This window comes from Chlorocebus sabaeus, chromosome 8, assembly GCF_047675955.1.
Source record: "Chlorocebus sabaeus isolate Y175 chromosome 8, mChlSab1.0.hap1, whole genome shotgun sequence".
Lineage (NCBI taxonomy): Eukaryota > Metazoa > Chordata > Mammalia > Primates > Cercopithecidae > Chlorocebus > Chlorocebus sabaeus.
The window spans coordinates 137027240-137049417 of NC_132911.1; the positions used below are offsets into that span (position 1 = coordinate 137027240).

Below are 22178 nucleotides of genomic sequence, written 5' to 3' on the forward strand. Positions count from 1 at the left end.
CGTGACACGGAGCAAATCCCTTCGGATTTTCTGGGCCTTGTATAAAACGAGGATGGCAAAGATACCTCCCTCAACACGGTTTCATGAGGATCACATGAGCAGATGCAGGAAAAGAGCCCAGCATGGTTTCTGACATACAGCAGAGCTCAAGAGAGGCCAGCCAGTACAACTTCCAGGACTATAGCATTTTTCGGAAGCAGATGGATCTAAATCTAGGAGTATCTCAACAGTACCCTCTGGCAAGTTCCCTAACATCTTCAAATGGGTCTCTCATCTGCAAAAGAGGCCAACACCCTTCACCTTGGCAGGGAAGCCCTGAGACAATGAGTATGCAAATATTCATTCTTCCTCCTCTTCTCTCCCTCAGGTGGCCTTCCACAAAGCTCCCCGTCTGGAGCAGAAGTCTTAGACTCTAGAATTATAGCCAAAGAAAAGAAGCTGGAACCCAAAACACTCCCACCCTCCCTACTCCTCAAATTTGCAAACACAATTGCCTAAAACCTGATGCCGGAGGCCTCTCAGCAGAGCCAGATCAGACTGTGTCCTTCCTGCAACCCCGACACCTAGGCCAGCAGCCCGCCCACCCCGTGCTCTGAGGGTTCCGGAATCTTCCCAGGAACGGGAGCCAGGTGGGGGCCTGACAGCGCTGGCAGAACCTCATATGCAAATCACCAATCACTTTGCCCAAACATCACCCAGGACAAAACACAGAGACCACCTAAAGGTGATGCCAGTGATGGAGAGAGAAGGCCTGATGCCATCTGCTCTGGCAGGCGAGCTGTCTCCTGAGACAGGCCACCCAGCAGCTCAACACAGACTCCACCAGCAGCTCCTCAGTGCCAAGCTCTGGGCTCAGTGTGTGTGTTTTGATTCATTTCAAAAACAAACAAAAAAAAGCCTAAATTATTGACTACATTGGGAAAGGAAGTAGGAATCTGCCTGAGTTAGTCAAAGTGCGGAAGCAGTAATTCTTTTTCAAGGAATAACATCGACCGCTTTCAGATACACAAAATAAAGCGACTCAAGACTCCTTAGACTGAACCAGGGGGGAAGCTATGCCCGGGGGAAGAACTGCCCAGGACGGAGCCCTATTTTAACAAGCAGGTAAGAAACCAACTAAATGAATAGATAAAATCCATTTGCCATTAAGGCACATCAACTCTTGAGTCCTACAACAAATCCTCCTCAGTAGGCTAAACATAAGCCCAGTGAAGTGTTGTTTAGATTATCTGCTTGGCTAGATCTTTTGACAAGCAGACGTGGCAAAGGTGAACCAGAATCTAGTCCAAAATGGCTTGATTAGCCTTTGCTGAAACAGGGCTGTACTCAAGCAACGTGGTTGAGAGAACTGTCTGCATCAGACAGCCCTGGGCTCAATGTGGCCCACTTCACAGCTGCCGCCCCTGGGAAAGTCTCAGTTTCCTTATCTGTAAAGGATGATGGTACAGGTCCCCAAAGGTTCAGCAAGAGAGCATGGGAGGCCTTCAGTGCTGGCCTGGCTCATCAGAGGGCACCGAAGTGCATGGCGGGCAGGTGCTGTCCTGTCACTTTGCTGGAGCTCCTGTGTGAATCTGAGGTCAGAGCATGCTGGCCAGTTCCCGGGCTGGTAAGCCCTGTAGGCCCCCTTGACCAAAGCTCTGTCCTTCTCAGTTCCTAGCCCTGTAACCCATCAGGCCCCAGAGAGCTTCCGTCGTCATACTGCACCGCATCTTCTGAAGGAAATTCTACAGCAACCCGACACCCAAGATTTTGGAGATTGCTAAAAATCTGGGGGATGCTTTCATCAATCTCATGAGTCCCTAACACCTTCAAATCTAAGAAGCCAAATCTAAATGAATACGGTTTTATACAAAGATTTTCTTTTGGTAACAACCTTGAAAAAGTGTCATTCAACACTCAGATTTCAGCTCAAATATTGTGACTTACTGGGAACACTGAGTCTGTTAACAGCTTACAGGAATAACACATTTTTGCCCTTGGAAATTTCAGAATCCAGATCAGAAAGGCCTTTGCTTGTGCTGTTACCTCCGCCTGGAATGATCTATCCCAGTCTTCTCTTTGTCATGTGACTGGCTCCATCTATCTTTTAGGTTCAGAGCAATGTCATGACTTAAAAAAGCCTTGACCTAAGACAGTACCTCAGCCATGCCCTCTCCCATCACCTGGCTCTGTATCACCCTTCACTATTCTCTTCAAAGCACCTACGGAAGCTGGAATTCTCACATACGCTTGTTTGTATGTTTGTTTGCCTCTTTCTTCTAGGGAATCTGGATTGGTTTCAACTATGCGCCCTGGAAGCACACAGCTTGAGGTCCCCTTTCCAGCTCTGCGACCTCAGGCAAGTTCCCTAACCTCTCTGTGCTTCAGGTCCTCTCTCTCTGTAGGATGGGAACAGGATCGCTGTAAGCACCCATGGGGCACATCTGGCATGCTGCCAGGCACGCATTCTGTGCTCGGCTGTACTGAGCTATTATTCCAGAATGTAGGTTCCTGAAAACACGGGTCACTGCCTGTCATGCTCATCACTGCATCCCCAGCACCTAAACTAAGGCCAGGCACAAAGTGGGCATTTGTTAAAGAAACAAAGGAAGGCACAACAGGGAAAAATGCCCCGACCTCATAGGACAGCTCGGGGGATTAACTCAGAGGGCTCAGCCCAGGCTGGTGCAGGATGCTGGGAGACCTCATCCTGACCTCTGCTCTGTCCTTCCAAAGGCTTCTCTGTGTGGTTCCCACTTTAATGATGTCCTTAGGGGCAGCTCCTTAACCGACCCCGGCCTGAGCCACATAGGTTGACCTTCCCTGAAAGTAGGGGCGAGAGCTCCTATTCTCTGTTCTCTCAGTTGCCTGTGTCCTGAGATGGGAGAATGCAAAAGTGTTTTGCAGACTTTCCAGAGAAACACAAATGTGAGGAATTATCTTCACAGGGAACAGATAAACTATGCTTTCTAGGTTTCTCAGAATCGACAACCAAGATTTTAAAATCCAAAATAACCATATGATCCAGTGATAGGGTTTGGCTGTGTCCCCACCCAAATCTTATCCTGAATCGTAGCTCCCATAATCCCCACATGTCGTGGGAGGGAACCAATGGGAGATAATTGAATCATGGGGGCAGGTTTTGCCTGTGCTGTTCTCGTGATAGTGAACGAGTCTCAAGAGATCTCATGGTTTTATAAAGGGCAGTTCCCCTGCACAAATGCTCTTGCCTGCCGCCATGTAAGACGCGCCTTTGCTCCTCCTTCACCTTCCACCATGAATGCGAGGCCTCCCCAGTCATGTGAAACCCCTTTTTCTCTATAAATTACCCAGTTACTGATATGTCCTTATATCAGCTTGAGAATGGACTAAAACCTCCAGCAATTCCACTTATGGGTATATGCCCCCCAAAACTGAAAGCAGGATCTCAAAGAGATATCTGTACGTGCATATTCACAGCAGGCTATTATTCACAATAGCCCAAAGTGTCCACCAACAGACAAAGGGATAAGCAAAATGTGGGTCATACATACAATAGAATATGATTCAGCCTTAAAAAGGAAGGAAATGCTCACACCTGCTACAACAGGGATGAACCGTGAGGACAAGATGCTAACCTATATCAGCTAGACACTGGCAAAGATCAATGCAAATGAATACAGTTTTATAATAATAATATAGTATATGATTGCACTTATATGAGGTACTTAGAGTAATCAAAATCACAGAGACAGAAAATTGAAGGGTGACTGCCTGAAGCTAGAATGTGGAGTTGTTTAATGGGACAGAATTTCAGCTCTGCAAGTTTTAAAGTTCTGAGGGTGTGGTGGCTCAAGCCTGTAATTCCAGCACTTTGGGAGGCTGAGGCAGGCAGATCACTTGAGGTCCGGAGTTCGAGACCAGACTGGCCAACATGGAAAAACCCATCTCTACTAAAAATACAAAAATTAGCCCAGTGTGGTGGCGGCCACCTGTAATCCCAGCCACTCAGAAGACTGAGGCATGAGAATTGCTTGAACCCAGGAGGCAAAGGTTGCAGTGAGCCAAGATCACACCACTACACTCTAGTCTGGACGACAGAGCAAGACTCTGTGTAAACAAAAATAAAAATACATAAAGTTCTGAAGATGGACGATAGTGACAGTTGCACAGAAATATGAACATACTTAATATTACTGAACTGTACATTTAAAAGTAGTTAAGACGGTAAATTGGTCGTTATGCGTATTTTTCCATAACAACAAAAATAATTAGGGAAAACACCCCATGATAGTTAGTGGATGGGGTATGTGATGTTTGGCCCAGTACTGATGCGGGAAGCACCACATCACTGGCCCTTGTCAGTGTCCTCTCTCCAATGCCACTTAACAAGGCTGAAGCGCTGTCTCCATTTCACAGATGGGGAAATGGAGGTGAAGCAACTTGTGCTAGGTCAATCACCAGGAAAGGGCATCCATGGGGCTTGCGGTTCACTCTTCCTGGCTCTGGAATGGGACTTTCACCTGAGGAGGATGGACAATCACATCCCCACTGCAGGAAGATACAACCTCAGTGCCAGCAAGCCGCTCCCCTGGGGAACACAAGGAGCTGACATTTCAGCCACGGGGAAGGTTGGCAAGGGCAGCTTTGATCAGGCTGAGGGAGGGTGATGTGGCCCGGCCCATCCCTGAATGAGCAGATGACCCCTGGGACTAACTTCCAGCAGTTCTCAGCTCAGAGAACCAAACAACCAAGGCCATGGTGCTGGTGCTGCAGCCACTGCATCTGTTGCAGCTCTGACTGCCCTGGGCGCATTTTTCCCCATTCTCAAGAGGGTGAAAAAGAAGATCCGCTACCATAACTCTTAGCTGCCCCACCATGCCACCCTGAAGGAGTGACTTCTCCTTTTCTCTGTCCCTCAGGTTCCCCAGCTGTAAAATGAAGGCTTGGACTTGATAAACCTCAAGACAGTGCATTCACCTCCCACCCTCCTGGAACACCTTCGCATGCCCAGCGTCCTGCAACACAGAGAGGAACGGGACGGAGCTCCGGCCAGGGCGTGGGAGAAGCCTGGACCTCAGCACACGAGTGGCACAGGAAGAACATGGGCTTCCTTCCTGGTCAGGTAGACCTGAGTGTGGCTTCCGGTCCCTCCACTCTGGCCTCAGTCTACCCATCTGAAAAATAAGGCTAATGGTGCCTCTCATGTTACCATGAGATATTGAGGCATTACATGAGATATTAGCTGGGAAGCTCTCAGCACAGTGCCTGGCGGGTAGGAAGCCCTCACCAACATCACTAAAACCTACACAAGCAGCAAGGGAAGCTCTCAGGGCTGGAAGAGGCGAGGCCCAGAGTCTGGCACCACTTCCCCAATCACTGCTGAGTGACCTCAGGTAAGTCAGCTCCCAATGCTGTCTCTTCTATTTTTTTTTTTTTTTTTTTTTTTGAGATGGGAGTTTCACTCTTGTTCCCCAGGCTGGAGTGCAATGGCGCAATCTCGGCTCACTGCAACCTCCGCTCCCAGGTTCAAGGTATTCTCCTGCCTCAGCCTCCCGAGTAGCTGGGATTATAGGCACTTAACACCACACCTGGCTAATTTTTGTATTTTTACTAGAGACAGGGTTTCTCCATGTTGGCCAGGCTGGCCTCAAGCTCCTGACCTCAGGTGATCTGCCTGCTTTGGCCTCCCAAAGTGCTGGGATTACAGGTGTGAGCCACTGCACCTGGCCCTTTCTTCTTCTTCAACACTGAGGTCAGGGTGGATCTCCAGGGACAGCCTGACACAACCAGGATGAGGAGAAAATACACACCTTGGGGGCGGTATCGAAAGCCTGGATGATCTACTAGCCAACGCTTCCAGCCCCTCTCCCCTCCTTTCCCTCCCTTCCAAAGACAGTGCAAGATTCCTCACCTCGGGCCGGATGGGGGAGCATTCATGAAATAAGAGATTCAAGAGGAAAAGTGGAGTTGTTTTGAGGTAAGGAGGTAGAACAGAGGAGTGAGATGCAGAGCACAGAATGGGTCCCAAACTGGGGACACCTGTGCAACACACAGGTAGATGTTCAGGTGAGAACATCTCAGCCACCTTTGGCTGGTCCAGGAGCGCGCCTGTCCTTCTTCAGGGAGACCATGAGCTCGCCATATGCTCAGGCTTTCAGCCCTGCCCTCCAGAGCCCAGCACAGCACTGGACCCACCCGAGCTTGGGGCTAACGAGTCCAGGACTTAGAGTTCCTCAAGTTCTGACCCAGCCCTCAGCTGAGAGAGCCCAGTCTGTTCTCCTGAGAGCCTGTTCTTGGACACAGCTGAGCTGCACCCCCTGGCGCGCCCTGCAATCCTGAGTGGGGATGGAGATACTTCAGTTCTGGGCCAGTAAACCACAGAGAAGGCTGGTTTCAGTTTCCCAAGCAGAGCCAAGAACATCGAGCTTTTGCTTCTGTTCCCTCCCCTCACAGGGTCCCAAGCCAGCCCAGCGTCACACCATTTTCCCCACACACGTCCCACCGTTCTGGCCAATTATTTGGGGCTGAAACAGGAGGTGTCTTCTGCTTCCGTGGGAAGTGACTGGTTCCTGCTTCTCTGGCCAGCACTCAAGTCAGCTTCTGTCTGGGAGCAGCAGCTGAGGGTGAGGACCTAGCTGAGACCACTGCCTTCTCTCCCCTTGCCCGCAATGTTTACGGAATGATCTACTTAAACCAATGGAAAGAAAGAGGAAAAGAGAAGACGGGATGAGGAAGGGGAAGGAAAGCCACATCCTCTACTTGCCTGGACATCAAACTCTTGTAGGAGGCTGGTGATGGTCTGTGGAAAGATAAAAAAGATTGTCAATTTCATCTGTGTCCTCTGTAAGAGAAATAATGTTGGGACGTATGGGCCTTTCTATGCCCTGAATCTGTTAACTATGTTCCCTCCTTTGTGGGGTTTCCCTAATTCCTCACAAAGGCAGGCTTTCCTTTTCTTTTTTTTTTTTCTTTTCGAGACTGAGTCTCGCTCTGTCGCCCAGGCTGGAGTGCAGTGGTGCGATCTCGGCTCACTGCAAGCTCCGCCTCCCGTGTTCACGCCATTCTCCTGACTCAGTCTCCTGAGTAGCTGGAACTACAGGCGCACGCCACCACACCTAGCTTTTTTTTTTTTTTTGTATTTTTAATAGAGACGGGGTTTCACCATGTTAGCCAGGATGGTCTCGACCTCCTGACCTCATGATCCACCTGCCTCGGCCTCCCAAAGTGCTGGGATTACAGGCATGAGCCACTGCGCCCAGCCCAGACTTTCCTTTTCATCGCAAAACAGAAGTCCAGCAGAAAAGCAGACACATTAACTGGATTCCTTTCTGACAATAGCCTTGACAGATAAAAATCTGAAGGTCTAAGCTGATGACAAGCTTGAGAGATACAGAAATTTGATATCTGACTATTAACTGGTCTCCCTGGCTCCACCCGTGTGCTATGCTTTTAAAACTCAAACCTGACCACATCATGGTCCTCCTTACATTGTTTCTATGGCTGCTGTCATCTGGACCTGGTTCAAATTTCAATCTCTTGTGAGTAGAAGAGGCAGTGGAGACCTCTAAGCATTTCCCTCAATCTAAAAATTCTGAGTTTCAGGCTGGGTGCAGTGGCTCATACCTGTAATCTCAGCACTTTGGGAGGCCGAGGCGGGCGGATCACCTGAGGTCAGGAGTTCAAGACCAGCCTGGCAAAGATGATGAAACCCCGTCTCTACTAAAAATACAAAATTAGCCAGGCATGGTGGCACATGTCTGTAATCCCAGCTACTCGGGAGAATGAGGCAGGAGGATTCCTTGAACCCAGGAGGCAGAGGTTGCAGTGAGCCTAGATCACACCATTGTACTCCAGCCTGGGCAACAAGAGTGAAACTCCATCTCAAAAAAAAAAAAAAAAAAAAATCTGAGTTTCAGCCCAAATTCTATCTTTTACCAGAGTTGTCCATGGCAGGACAGGCCCAGGAAGACAGAGAAAAGTCCCACGTCCCCTCTGGCCTGGTGAAAGTGTGACTCGCAGGACCAACTGGCGTCTTGGTTGGCCAACGTTCCTAACAGATGTTGCTGGCATGTTTTCCTCCTCCTGACACAGAGACGGAGTCCCAACACTCTGTGAAAACTGAGCCCCAGCCTCACCCACCACAAACCTCCAGAAAAGAAGACAGCTCAGCAGAGCAAAATGCAAAAGTGATGAGGGGAACAGGATGATGGAATGGAGCCCCCACTAGACGGCACGGATTGGAAGACTAGATGACAACACAGGCCCTCGTGCTGGGGATTCAAATAGCTCCACATCCCCTGGGCCGTGGGCAAGAACATCAGGGACTCTGGGTAAATTCAAGTGGAAGCAAATGTGGCTGGCACCTATACCATTGCCCTGTGTGTGTATATGTGCACGTGTGTGTGTACTGGTGGGAAAGAATGGAGAAAGCCATTCTGTACAACAAGCATCAAACTTCAAAACGTCAGCAGAGTGCAATGGCAATCCAGATTGCGGACAGACACAAGGAAGAACTTCCCAATAGTTCAGTCTAACTCTAAACACTTTGCTGAGTCAATCTAAGGAAACGAAAGGAATTTATTTCCATCTAAACCTTGAAAGAAAGGGTAAATATTCACTGAGAGAGGCACTGGCATGTAACCCTGAGTGGATAAGCTCTTAGAGACATGTTTCATACATAAAATGTTGTAAGGATTCCAGTAGGCTGCCTGAAATAAATAAAAAATATTGTTTTAAACGCATTCACCCTTGGACCCAACGATGCCACTTCTGATAACTTTTTTCTAGGGCTGTATCTGCACATGTATGGAATGACACACATGAAAGATACAAGGGTGCGAATTTCCTGCAGCGCTGTTTATAATAGCAAAAGGCTGGAAAGACACAGCTGTTCACATACTGGGCACTGGGCAAATACATGAGGTAGAATACTATGCACCTAAAAAGAGAAAAGCAAGTGGATTGTGGACTGATGTTGAAAAGAGCTCCCAGAAATGTTAAGTGAATAAAGGAAAGTGTGGGATACTATTTTCACAGGGCTTTTTTAAAAGGTAGAAATAAGAATACGGTGCTATGTATTTGTTCTACTAGAAGTTTTTGTTTGATTGTTTCAGAAGACTATGTCACAGACCCAGAGTTAAGAGGACATGGATTTAGAACCTGCATAGTATACAGTAGCGGTTGGCACACTGCAATCTGCCTCACCAAATGTTTTAAATTTTTACTGGAACACAGCAAGTACATTCACTAACATACTGTCTATGGCTGCTTTCTTGCTATAATGGCAAAGTTGACTGGTTGCAACAGAGATCATGTGGCCTTCAGTGTCTAAGATATTTACTATCTGACCCTTTGCAGAAAAGATTTGCAGACCCCTAGGGTGGAATGATAAGCAAGTATTCTGTAGCTTCCCCAGGCTTGGTTCCAAATTCTAGTTGTACCAGCTATCTGAATGAACTTGGCCAATCCCCTTCCTGTCTAGGATCAGTTTTTTGTGTTGTTGTTTTTTTTTTTTAATCAGCAAAAGGTGAAAAGAGATAGTTGCCTCACACATTTTTAAAGAAAAGTCTATGAAATTATGAACCTAAAACAAATCGGTCACATGTAGAGTCATAAGGAAATTAAATGAACAGTCTTTTCACCAACGTCAGCTGGCCTGGGTTTGATTCCATGTCCCACACTTTGTAACTATGCAAAGCAGGCAAATTAACCTCCCTAAGACTCAACTTCCTCCTCTACAAAATAAGTACAATCACAGAACCTGGGACCTGCATGAACCAAAGCTGAAATATGGTTGGCAGAGAAGCAGGCATGCAGGATGTGGTTAGTGCATGGTAATTATCATTTTTAAAAGCATTTAGTTGGCTTTAGACTAACTTCACTTTTGGACCAAAGCTTCCACATTTTTAAAAAGACATATCATCAGAGGCAGTTATGAGGCTCAGTGAAAATTGGGATGTGAACATGTTTTGAAGCTACAATGTCAACTGTGCAAATGTAAAGGTTCATTCATCATCCGAACAATCAGCCCAGGATGGCCCCTGCCAGCCCAGCCTATAGGACAGGTGCCTCTGTTTCCAACAGGAAGGGCTCTGTTGACAGAAGAGGTTTGCCCAAAAAGATAATAATAGCAAGTGAAAAAGCGACTATGCACTGCCCATCTCCTCTACTGCAAAGTTCTAACTGCTCCCTATGAATTAGGTCACTCCATCCTCACTTGGCCCCATGAGGTAAGTCCTAATGTCACCATTTTACAGATGAAGAACTAGAACATGAAGAGACTGAGAAGTTTGCAAGCGGACACCAAGCTGCAAAGTGTCACAGCTGGGATTTAAGTCCAGACGGTGTGGCCCCAGGGTATGCAGCTTTAATCAGAGCTGAGGCAGGCAGTCCCCATGGGCAACTGGGCCCCATGTTGCATGTTCTATAACCACAGAATGTTAGGGACGGGAAAGCTGAGAGAACCTCTGGTTCAATGCCCTCACATTACAAATGACAGCAGAAAGGCCCAGAGAAGTGGGCAAGGGGCCCAGCCCCCATTCCTATGGGACTTGAACCAGAGCCTCTCACAACTGTGCATTTCAAGGAAGCGGTGGAAACATGTGTTATGTGTGTATGCATGTGTGTGTATGCTGTGTACATGTGTGTGCAGCATGTTTGTATGTTGCGTACATGTGTATTTCTGCAGTGTTTGCATGCCCATAAGTGCGAGTGTGAGCTCCGGTGTGCCTGTGTGTGTCTATGTGCACATGTGTCTGTGATGGGGTAGCCAGGAAGATCTCCACTCACCTCCCCTTTCTCCACCAAAGGCTTCACCTCAGCGAGGTCTACGTCCTGCATCTCCCGAGACATGTCCCTGCTGTCACCTGCCTGCAAAGAGACAAAGGCCAAAAGGTCAACACTTCCTGCAGAGAGGTTTCCTGAAGGAAGCAAATCCAAGACCAATGGTGAGAAGGCCAGGCCTGCGCTGGGCCCAGCAGCTTCATCTCCCTTGTGATGCACTGCAGGGGATGAGGAGGCCCCTTGTACACATGGCCCATGGACCCAACTCAGTCTTTCCACTGGGCCTAGGGCAGTGGATTTCCTGGGAGAGGATACTGGGGCTCACAGACACTACCCTCCCAAAGAAATGGATGGATCAGGCTCACAAACAGGTCCCCAAACCGAGTTCAGGTCCACCCACCATACCCAGGACGCAGCTCACTGCATTCTAGACGGGGACCTGCATTGCTCATCCCAAAGTCAGGCAGCCCATGTAACAATGAAATGGGAACACAAGCTCATACGATGCTTACCATGTAGAGGCATAGTACAAGCTTCAGCCTCACAGTTAGCCCTAACAGAAGGCTGGTGACGCAGACGCACAGACACACAGGCACATGCGTGCGCACACACACACACACATACACACCCCACGGTGCAGGACTCTCAGCTACCTGCTAAAAGGGAAGAGGGCAGAGGAGAACCTTAATCCAAGGAGTCTGGCAGGCACTTGAACGCATAGTACAATTTTGTCAGAAAAAGGACCTCCAAGGCAAAAAGCACTTCCTGGACCAAAGCAAGGAATGGGCCAGATGAGCACAGTTACCTGTGCTCTAACACAGGGCAGGTGCAGAACTGTGGGCTGCAAAACCAGACTGAAGCAGAGCCCAGGAACACTCGGAATGCTGCCATTGACTCCCTGGGGTGCATGGCTTGGGCAGGTGGTGATATCTACTAATCATACTTCCAAGAGCTGAATCTAGAAACCAGAAGTATAAGCATGTATTCCTATAGATCAGTAGTCAAGTTAGAAAAATTAAATGCCCACCAATCCCTGGGGTGAAGCATAAAAAATGCAGAATAAGGTCAAGTATTACAGACAGCATCAGAGGACTGGGGGTGAAGGAGTAAGTGACAAGGGGGAAGAGCCCAGGCCACCTATCTGGTTCACAGATCCGGACTTTCTGAATGGAAAAGGCCACGAGAACCAGCCTGACCAAAGCCCTCACACGGCCAGCTTCAGAGTGGGAACCTGGGCCCCGCACTGCCCAAGGCCCCTTGGATGCAATGGTAGAGAGAATTCAAGACTCTGAAATTCCTGCCGAGGGCTCCTCTGAAGACCCAGGAACTCCCAAGAACCTGATGAAACACCTCTTAAAGGTCAGCTGGCAACTGCGGGCCACCCTGAATCCACCCCGGATCCATCCCTCGTGCCAACACATGGCATTCCATGGGCGGATCCCGCTGTCCACTGGGGTGCTCTGGTCTGGGGCCCCAGCATGATTTTCCCCAGTAGATAACCAGCCCCACAAGAATGCCTTTATACAGACTTTGGAGTCTATGCTCCAGAACATTCTGAAAACAAAGTCGGTTTTATATTTGTGAGCATTCCTGGGCAGCTGCCAGCTTGGAGGCAGGAGGCATGAAAGGCCCGGGTCTGTTAGCCTTGCTAATTCAGCAGGTTCGTGGTCCCAAGACCCTGGCCTGTGGGACACCTCGCCTACACAGCCTAGGGAGCCTCCCAGAAACTCAGGGCCCTGCCAACGCCATCCCTCATTCTGAGACTGAAAGGACTTCTCCTGTCACAGGAGCTTCTTAGCATACCCTGCTCAGCAAAGCACGCCAGGATGAAGTCAGGGGGCTCTCACTGTCCCCCCAGGTGGGTTCAAGCAGTCCTATCTGTGAGCTTCATCAAGCAGGTAGCTTGTTCTTTTCTCTACCTCTAGCTCCCAGCATGAGAGACTCTCCAGCACAGTCAGGCTGCAACTCCCTCTCTCAATAAATGAGCAATGTAGCTCAACAGCCATGCTTTCAGTAAAATTCACTTTTAAATTGTTGCTAAACCCCAAGAGTGCAATGTCTGGAAAACAAATTCTACATTTAAAAGGACTCAAAAAATGCTGTGGTTCAGCCCAGTTTTGTCAGTTCTCTTTGGCTTCCAGAAACCATGATCACACTAGGATATGGTGTCAGCCTCTACCAGCTCTCTCCTTCTCCTGAACACACAAGAGAGAAATGTCCACCTTCCCTGTTTCCTCTATCTGGTGAAACCTCTTCACGCTACCCCGGCACCTTTTTCCTTCCACAGCTTAGCTTCCCAGACCACAAGAGGCAATGGGTTGAAAAATTGCTGTGTCTCCTAGAAATATCAAGTTCTTGAGCATCTGCTTTTTTGAGCTGGTGGGGCCTTCTCTGACCCAACTCCCTCAGTGCTAAAGGCCTTTGGGAAGTCTAGAGATAAAACTGCTGAGGATGATCACAGGACATATCTAAACTAGGGGGGATTTTATCTCCCAGGGGACATTTGGCAATGTCTGGTGACATTATTTATTGTCCTCCAAATGATTCCATTGATTTTGAACCATTTAGGAAGCGTCTCTGAAGTCTGCGGGGAGACTGGATAAAGCTTTGCAGTAGTCTGGGGGGACTGTGGGGGCTGCAGACCTGAAGGCAGCCTGCATGTTGGCCGCGCCCTGCCATACCAAGGCCGCATGAACCAAGGACTGCAGAAGGTGCTTCCTGCGGGGTGACCCAGCCAGCTGCTGGCAGTCCACCATCCGGCCAGCCTGCAGGGCAGGAGGAGAGCGACTCCCTCACCTCAGTTCTCCCAAGTTGGGCCCGTCAAGCAGCCCTTACCTTGTCCCTGAAGCCTCAACCAAAAAACTTTTCAAACTTTATTTGCAGGAGCTTTTGTCCAAAGGAAATCATGTAAGGAAGTTCAACATTTAAAAATGTTAAAAAATAAATATGTAAATATTTAAAAAGCCAAGGTGCTTCGGCTGAAGCCAGGAAAAGGGGCCTGAACCCCGCTCCACCTGGGACTTGGCTCTCTACAATCTGCCCCCACCAGCCCCCATGCCACCAGGCTGGCCCTCAAACAACATCTGAGTTCTAGGAAGCAGGTTGGAAAACTCAGGATTTATTCAGAGGTTTCTTCCTACACTAGGCTCTACGTGCCCAACACGGAGCTCAGAACAAAACTAACACCAGCTCTGGTGATGAGACCGGCTATGGGACCCAGGTGGGGATCATGAGCTAACAGACCCAGCTCCCGCCCCCACGGAGCTCACAGTCCTGAGGGGACAGGCGCTCCCTCGGGCTCACTCATCAGGCTGCATCTGGGCTGTGTCCACTGTCCTGTCTGTCCCCCTGGAGGGCAGAGCAGATGCTGTCTGGACAGCATCCAGGACAGTATCTGTGCCTCCTGGACAGAGATCCTCAGCTCAGCACCGCTGACATTTGGGCCCTGCAAGCAGCCTCTGCCTTAGGGGCTGCCCTGAGCATGGGAAGAGGCTCAGCAGCATCCCTGGCCTCTGCCCACCACACGCCCACAGCATACACCCCAAGCTGTGACCAGCAAAAGAATCTGCAAACGTTGCTAAATGTCCCCTGGTACGACATCCACCCTCCTTTGGAACAGCTGATTTTAGTAATTCCTAGTAGGTAACAGTATCCAGAAAATGTCAGTTGGATGCATTCTTATTTAATCTAGTGCACGCACACACACACACACTCTCAAATGCACTCACACATCCTCTCACCCTGACACACTTGCAAACTTTCCTTCTCACACTCACACACTTATACTCACACATACATACTTTCTCACAAACTCATTCTCACACACTCACACATTCTCACACACTGAGACACTCTCACTTTCATGGGCTCTCACATTCACAGTCATTTATACTCACACGCACTCACACACACACGCGCACACCCCACCACCTTCATTCACGGAGGAGGAGGCTGGGCCCAAGCGGCTGCCGCTGTCCTGAGCTCACCCCGCTGGCTGCAGCACAGGGGCTGGAGGGGAGCCAGATCCGATGTTCACAGCCTTCCTTCACTCCGCTCTCCCCAAAACACTTGTTCTGGGATTTCAAGTCACCACCTGAGAATCACGGAAGGACCCAGTTCTGGCAGAAGACGCTGACTTCTGGTGTCTGTGATCTCCTTCTACCAGCAGGAAATGGCAGGTGATACGTGACCTGGTTTGGGGGCTTGGGCTGGTGCCTCCACTCCTGCTCCCTCCCGCCAGGCACCCGAGGTCTCATGGCTTAGCAGGTGTGGCAGGTGGAGCCTGTCCCTGGGCTTGAGGTCCTTGCTGGACTCCAGTCCCTACCCCTTCCCTCTGCCTCGTGCAAAGTCCTAATCACAGAACATTGGGGCCCACTAGAAAGCATCCAAGTGGTCCTCTAACAGGGGGGGTGGCAGGGCAGGGCCACACACAGCACAGCGGGGGACCCAGGGCTGACTCCTAGCCCACCTGCCCTGCCTTTGGAGTGGCTTGGGACTGACAAACCGTGTCTCCATCTCCAAAGCCATCTTTGCTCCCTAAGAAGCACAAAGGAAACCCCTCCAGCAGGTCTCCTTCAGCTAAAACCCGGCTTAGCGCCAAAAACAGGGCTCCAGGTCACAGCACCAGCTGCCAGCCTGACTTGTATCTCCACTTCTTCCTTTCCCATCCACCTGCCTGGGAGGAATTCCGAGAAGACCAGAGAAGTGAAAGGTAGCCAGGAGCTGGGGGAAGGCTTGCCGGTCAGATGCTGGTGTTACCATTTATTAGCTCTGTGATCCTGCATAATTTATCGAATCTCTTTTTAAAAATGTATTCTTCTTTTTGTTTTTTAGAGAGACAGGGTCTTGCTATGTTGCCCAGACTGGTCTCGAACTCCTGGGTTCAACTGATCCTCCTACTTCGGCCTCCTGAGTAGCTGAGATTACAGGCATAGGCCACCATGCCTCGCTATCTAACCTCTTTGCCTCAGTTTGCTTGTCTGTCCGTGGGTATGCTAACTCCTGCTCCCAAGGATCAGCAGTGCGGCTTAAATTCAAGAATGGCAGGGAGAACCTGGCAAACAGCTGCTTAATTCATCAGCATACTTTCCTTTCAGGGTTGCCTTAGAGATGCCAGGACATCTGTGAGGACGCGTCCTGGGTTTCAGTCGTAGAGTCCCAGTGAGGAGAGGGACACATGGAAAATGTTCAGCAAATCGCCACCAAGGTTTCTGATTATCAGGCCCAGTGCACCACCACTAGGGCCCTCCTCTCCACCAGCATTGTCTGTCAATGAGTAACGAGGGCCCAAGAGGGGCCACACAAATACCTTTCCGGTCCAGCAGACCCAGGAGAGTCAGTGGAGAGCTGGATCACAGGTTCCAGGCAAAGTCAAGGCTAGGATCTGCCTGAGGAACAAAAGAACATGACCCGTGACCCTAGGGCCTGGGGGGGCAGTGGGCACAGGCGTCTTGGGTAATCTGAAGCCACTTGAGAACTGTTCAATAGCTCCTGGGGGACTGAGGGAACACACAGAGCCTGTGATTCCCAAAAACCTGAGTGGGGCAGCAGGAACGCTGGCCTAGGAATCAGGGCACGGGGACCCTGCCACCTTCCTATTCCATGACTCTGAGCAAGTCACTTCCTCTCTGGGCCTTGGTTTCTCCATCTGTAAAGTAGGCACAGTGTATGTCTATGGAGATCACGCTGTCCACAACAAACTTATAGGCAAACAGAAACCCAGGCAGGAAGGTGCTTCACAAAGACAAAAGGGCCACGGGGTCTTACCAAGGCCCTGCTGGGCTCAGCTCTGGCCAGATTAGCCCTGCACCTTGGACCAAGGCCCCCACTTCTACCAGCCTCAGACGCCTGTCTGTTAAGACTAGAGCCTTGCTCCAGCTCTGCCACCCATCTGCACACCCTCTTGAGCAAACTCTCCTGGGCCCCCAGAACTCCCACAGGGTGGGGCTGAAGGGGTATCCAGCAGAGAAACATCCATGATCTGTTCTAGAAGTTCCAGGTTCCACCTGCCACGAAGAGCAGCCACAGGAAGGCAACAACATAACCCTACACAGACACACCACAAAAACAGCACCAGGAACAGTATCTGCAGCACTAACTGGGTTCTAAACCCCGTACTTCCTTTAAGCCTCACAGAAACCCTAGGAGGGATGTGCCAGCATGTCACCATTTAACAGATGAGGAAACTGAGGCACCAAGAGGTTAAGATCTGTGCCCCAAGCCAGCAAGCATCAAGCTGGTACAGGTTAAAGCAACTTTAAAGGGAACGCTGAAATGACCTCAACGTTGTCCTAAATACATCCATCGTCCTTACCACCACCCATGGCCCAGATGCAACGTGGTAAGGTGGGCTGCCTGTGACCGTGAGGCTTTCAGCGTGTGGAGGTCAGCTGGGACAGTCACATGCCTCTCCTCCACTCTGCAGCCGCCACTGAGCCACCATGAGTAGGTTTGAGCTTTTGGCAAAACCAGCGTCTCCCTTCACAACACCCAGAAGGTTCTGTTTTCTGCTCCCCCATAGCACCTTCCTAAGATGGCCAACTCAATGCTGTGGAAAAGCGTTCACTCAGCACACTGTTTCACTTGCTCCTCAAGAAGGTTCCCCCAGGAGAGGATGGGTATTATACCCAATTCCCAGACGGGTAACCTGAGGCTCAAAAACAAACACAAAGGCCCACTTGACTTCCAAAGGCCACATGTCTAGATTCCTCCCTGCAGAGGGAAAGGTGAAAATCTCACTGGTTTGCTGTGGGTGCAGGTGTGGCGCTCACTCCCCTCGGGGGAGGGCAGACAACAGTCCCCTGGAGGCCTTCAGTGAAGCAGATAAAGGGAGGACAGGCGGGAATTGTTGACAAGTGTAGCATCGATTGTCACCAACAGCAACTGGCCCAGATTCCACCCTCCATAGCATGCCTGGTTTCAAGGCCACGTGAAAGCCAGTGTTCTCTCCAGCACATTGGGCTCTTTACAGAACAGATTTTAAAAGCAGGGAAAAAAATCAATGTGTGCTATGACTGTTTGCTAGAGCAGCTTCCCCAGAAAATTGCCCAGAACAGCACCATTTCTGCCTGAACCTCAAGGAAAACCACCTTAGACAGACCCTGGACAGCCCCGCCTTACTGTGAATACATTCCTTTGTCATTTCTCTGCCAAAACAGATTTTGAAGTCAAGCTACAAAGCAGTTCATGGGCTCTCTTGGTGTTTTCTGGACCTTTTGAAACTCAAGGCCCTGGGGAGGGTGAGGAAGTTGGCAGTCTTCAAGCACTGTCTTTCTTATCTAATCAACTCAGCAAACAATATGGGTGGATTCACCCGACCTTCAAGAAAGTTCCCTAGTTTAGAGGTTAGGGAAATGTATCAGAGCAATCAAAATCAAGGAAACAGTGCAAATGTCACACAGAGAACAAAAGCACACTAGGAACTCCTCGAGGGCCCCTGTGCTTTGCAGTGGACCCTGAAACCCAGGATGCATCAGTGATGTTTGATATTCAAGGACTGAATAAGGGATCACTAAGAAGGTGAACCCCACTGCCTCCCTCTCAAACAAGCCAAAGCTGCATTCACTCCCTGGGTGTGGGTCCAGAGGGGCTGGAGCCGACACTGAACTTGTGTGTGTTCAGCTTGAGCACAGCACCAGGGAGATCCGCGAGAGTGTCCCAAACACAACAGCAGGAAGAGGGAGGTGTCAGGAATCTCATCAGGGCCCACCTCTTTTCTGCAACACAACCGAGATCTTCCTGGAGATTCTCATTGGAGTTTTGGCAGTTCGAGTAATTTGTTTGGCAGAGAGAAGATGACCGTCTGAGGGGGTGAGGTGAATAACTGGAAGTCCAAAGGAGGACACTGGTCTCCTTAGAGGATTACTCTGTGAAATCTGCGAGACAGGCATGAGCTGCGCTGGATGGTCTGAGATAATTTGTGGACATCACACAAACGGAGCCAGTGTTAGCAGAGGACGAGGAAATGGATCCCTCATACAGAACCCTTTGTCCCGAGATGGGATGCTGGCCACGCTAACAGAATCCTTTTCCAGAATGGTCTCGCAGTTTCCACCCTCCGGAATGGTCCTCCGATCTTGTCTACGCAAGGTGGTCCAAGTTACTTCCTTAATCAAAGGAGGTGTCCTTTCACCACCACTAACACAATACCCACTAAGGACAGGCTCTCAGGTTTCATGGGGAACATGAGCAGGTCCCAGGAGGGACCCAACCCAGCCTCCCCTCCAGTAGGGGACAGCCAAGGAGGCCTTTCTGGAGAAAGGAGGAGAGTCCCACAATTAAAAAGGAGGAGGGAGAGGTGGTAAGCATTCCCAGCTGAGAGAGGCCACAGATCCAACTCTAAAATGGCCCTCTCACATCCACGTTTGAAGAGGGCTACTCAGAACCTTCTTAGGTTCCATGGGGGTGGGGCTGAGGGTGAAGACAGGAGAACAGGATGGAGACCTGGGCCCCCACCCACCTCTCTTTAAACAGAACTCTATCCATAGTTAAAATGTATAGCTGCAGAAAGGCCCCCGCAGATTTACAGAAAGGAAAGATTAAACTGCTGGGGAGGGCACTCAAGGCCCCCAGACTGTTAAGGAGCCTCACTTTCTACCATCTCAGTTCAGGAACACCGGCTGAACTCAAAAGGTCAGAGATGGAGCCCAGGCAGGCAGGGGGTAGGCAGGTCTGTAAACAATGTTAGGTAGGAAAGTCAAAGATCTGGGTCAAAAAGAGACCTGTTATGGCCCCGATTGTGTAATCCATTCCCATTCTGTAGTGCTGGGGCTGACACCCCACCCGAGGGGGCCCAGGTTTCTTTTCACATGGCCCCCACCCCGAGAACTCGGCTCCACGTTGGCACCTACTCATGGCCCTCTACTTCTGCAACCGCCTTCCTGTGGGGCCTCAGTGCCCCCAGCCCTTCTGCGCACCTGCCTGGGCCAAGTTCTCAGCCAAGACCGCTATCTAGCCTGCCTCTGTCTCCAAGTTGAAAGATAAAAAGCAAGTGGACACGCAGGCCTTCCATCACACAGCCGTCAAGAGAGGCAGGAACAGCAGCCTGGGGTGGATCCAGGAAACCAAACTCATTCTCAAAACGTGGGCCCAGAGGGTGTGGGCAGCCTCCAAGGGCAATGTTGGAGTGTGGAAAAGGCTCAGGAGGCTCACCTTGGCCAGAACCCCACTCACTGGACTCTGGACACAAGAGTCACCAGCCTGAGCCTCAATGTTCTGACCTGAGAGGTGGAAAGAATGTCTTCTACCTCAGTTAGATGATGTGATGCATTGAACCTCCAAGGCACTGTAGCAAAGAAGAGCCATTTACTGAGCACTAATTCCCAGGCACTGCAGACACAGGGTGGCTTGAAGGTACAGTGGCATGCATGGCCACACCTTCCTTTCTTCTCTCCCCTGTGGTTCCAGAGCAGAAGTACTCAACTCTGGCTGCCTGCAGGATACCCCACTCCCAACCCAGCCAAGGGAGCTTTGAAACAATAGGGTATCCCCTGATGGAGACAGAATTCCAGGAGACTGGGCATGGAAATGTGCATTTCAGAAGAGGTTCTCACGACACTATTATGCAACCTACATAAGCTTAGCAAAAAGCAAAACCTAGGTCAAGTATTTGCAGGCACTTTCACAGCCTTCGGTAAGTTTAGGACAAAGGGCCCCAGACTCTGCTTGCCAAGAAGATGCCTTGAGAATGTCTTCTGTGGGTGTTCCTCACAACAAACACCTACACACTGTTTTCCACATGCTGGGTGCTGTTCTCAGTTTACACAGATTAATAGTTACACATCCTGATGACACCATGTCTGTTACTCTCATTTTACAGAAAAGCAAACTGAGGCATGGAGCTCCTGATTGCCCTTCCATTCGATCCCAATTTCTTCAGGCGCCCCAACATGTTGCCATGGAAAAAAAACAAAGGCTCTGAAGTCCAACTGCCCGGGTTCAAAGTCTGGCTCTCCCACCTGAGCCATATGGCTACAGGCAAATCCTGAAACTCTCCTGGCCTCAGTTGCCTCATCCACTCAATGGAGCAATACGGTCCAGGCAGCGCTCTTGCGAGGATGAAGGCGGATGAAGGGAGACAGTGGCTGTTCTGGAGGGAGAGAGACGCCATGTCCCTCCCTGGCCTTCCTTCCAGGCTGAGTCAAACCTGAACTCTGCTTGAGTCTTAGATGCTGAGTCATCATGCTTTCTCTCAGGACAGGGTCTTTGAGTCACGTCTGGAATGGGATTCTCTGGGGTTGGGTCCCAAGGAAGAACTGCAGCTTTGGGCCATCAGAAAAACACAATGCCATCTTTCTTTTAGGGCCATGTGAAAGCAAGCTCAGGCCAGTGGGTTTCAATGTACCCGGGGTGGGGGGCTCTCAGCTCAGTTGAAATCTGTCTTCTGTCATGGGGGGGCAGCCCCCATTCAGTCAAAGGCCAACTCAGGGGGCTGCAGCCTCTACGCCCCTGCTCTTCAGGCTGGCTTTGCTAATCTCTCAAAAATACCTGATTTACACTTTTAAAAAAATCATCCCACTCTGCCCCTTTGGCCTCAAAAGTTTCCTCGCCAGAAACTCAGTGAAGATGCAATTTCCTTTTGCCCCTCCATAGCAGGCAGGCAAAATCCTGTCAGGAACCCTTTCCACTGCCTTCAGTCCCACCCAGGAGCCTCCCACAAAGCTGAGCTCCAGCTCAGCTCGGCCTGGGCACATCCCTCCCCATCCCTGTGCCTCATTTTCCATCTGTAAAATGGGAAGAAGTTGGACTAGGTCCTGTGTGAGTTTTTTTACTCCATTCCAAATGATCAAACCTTGTTGCTCCAAAACAACTTCTTCAGGAGAAGAGACTCAAACAGACACTCCAGGGTCCCTCAAAAGCCAAACCCAACACCTCCACCCATGCAGAGTCTATTACCTTGCCTGAAACTCAACCTGCTGGTTCACAGAGAATGGGGCAGAAGACCCAGAGCCATCCACTTCATCCCATGTGCATATTTCAACTCCTCCCACCTGCCAGGCACTGGGCTAGGGGCCAGGTTACAGGGTGAGGCAGGCAAATCCTTCCCCTTGCCCAGATACAGCTTACATTCTCGTGGGAGACACGGTCCCGCAAAGCTAAGAAGTCACGGGTCAGGAGAACACCCCGTTTTCCATCCACACTGAAACCCTCTCTCTCCCTTACACCTTCCTCCATCCCCCACTTCGTGCCACCCCAGCCTGGGGCTGGCTCTGCCGCCACACACACCACAGAGAACCGGTCTGTGTCTCCAGCTGTGTGTCTTCCCCACCAAAAAGCAGCCCTTCCAAGACGGGCGCTGGGGTTTGCCCCCACTGAACCTTGTTTATTTCAATCACATTTGTGAAACTCAATAAGGACACCAGAATTTCTAAACAGGAAGAGTCTAGACTGAAAAAATCACCTTGAAACTGCATTTCTGCAGCAAGAAGAGGGGGTTT

General features: G+C 50.1%; 1 protein-coding gene across 2 annotated transcripts in view; it reads right to left on the minus strand.

Moving 5' to 3' along the window:
* NDRG1 (N-myc downstream regulated 1) overlaps window positions 1-22178 on the minus strand; it is a 59543-nt gene that overhangs the window by 35833 nt on the left and 1532 nt on the right. The window contains exons 2-3 of one of the 2 annotated variants that reach the window (XM_008001593.3): window positions 10750-10830; window positions 6725-6760 (exon numbers count right to left, since the gene is read on the minus strand). In XM_008001593.3, the coding sequence (XP_007999784.2) occupies window positions 6725-6760; window positions 10750-10812 (99 nt within the window). In that variant the 5' untranslated portion in view covers window positions 10813-10830. The remainder of the gene's footprint in view (window positions 1-6724; window positions 6761-10749; window positions 10831-22178) is intronic. The other variant, XM_038000105.2, reaches the window with a different exon arrangement.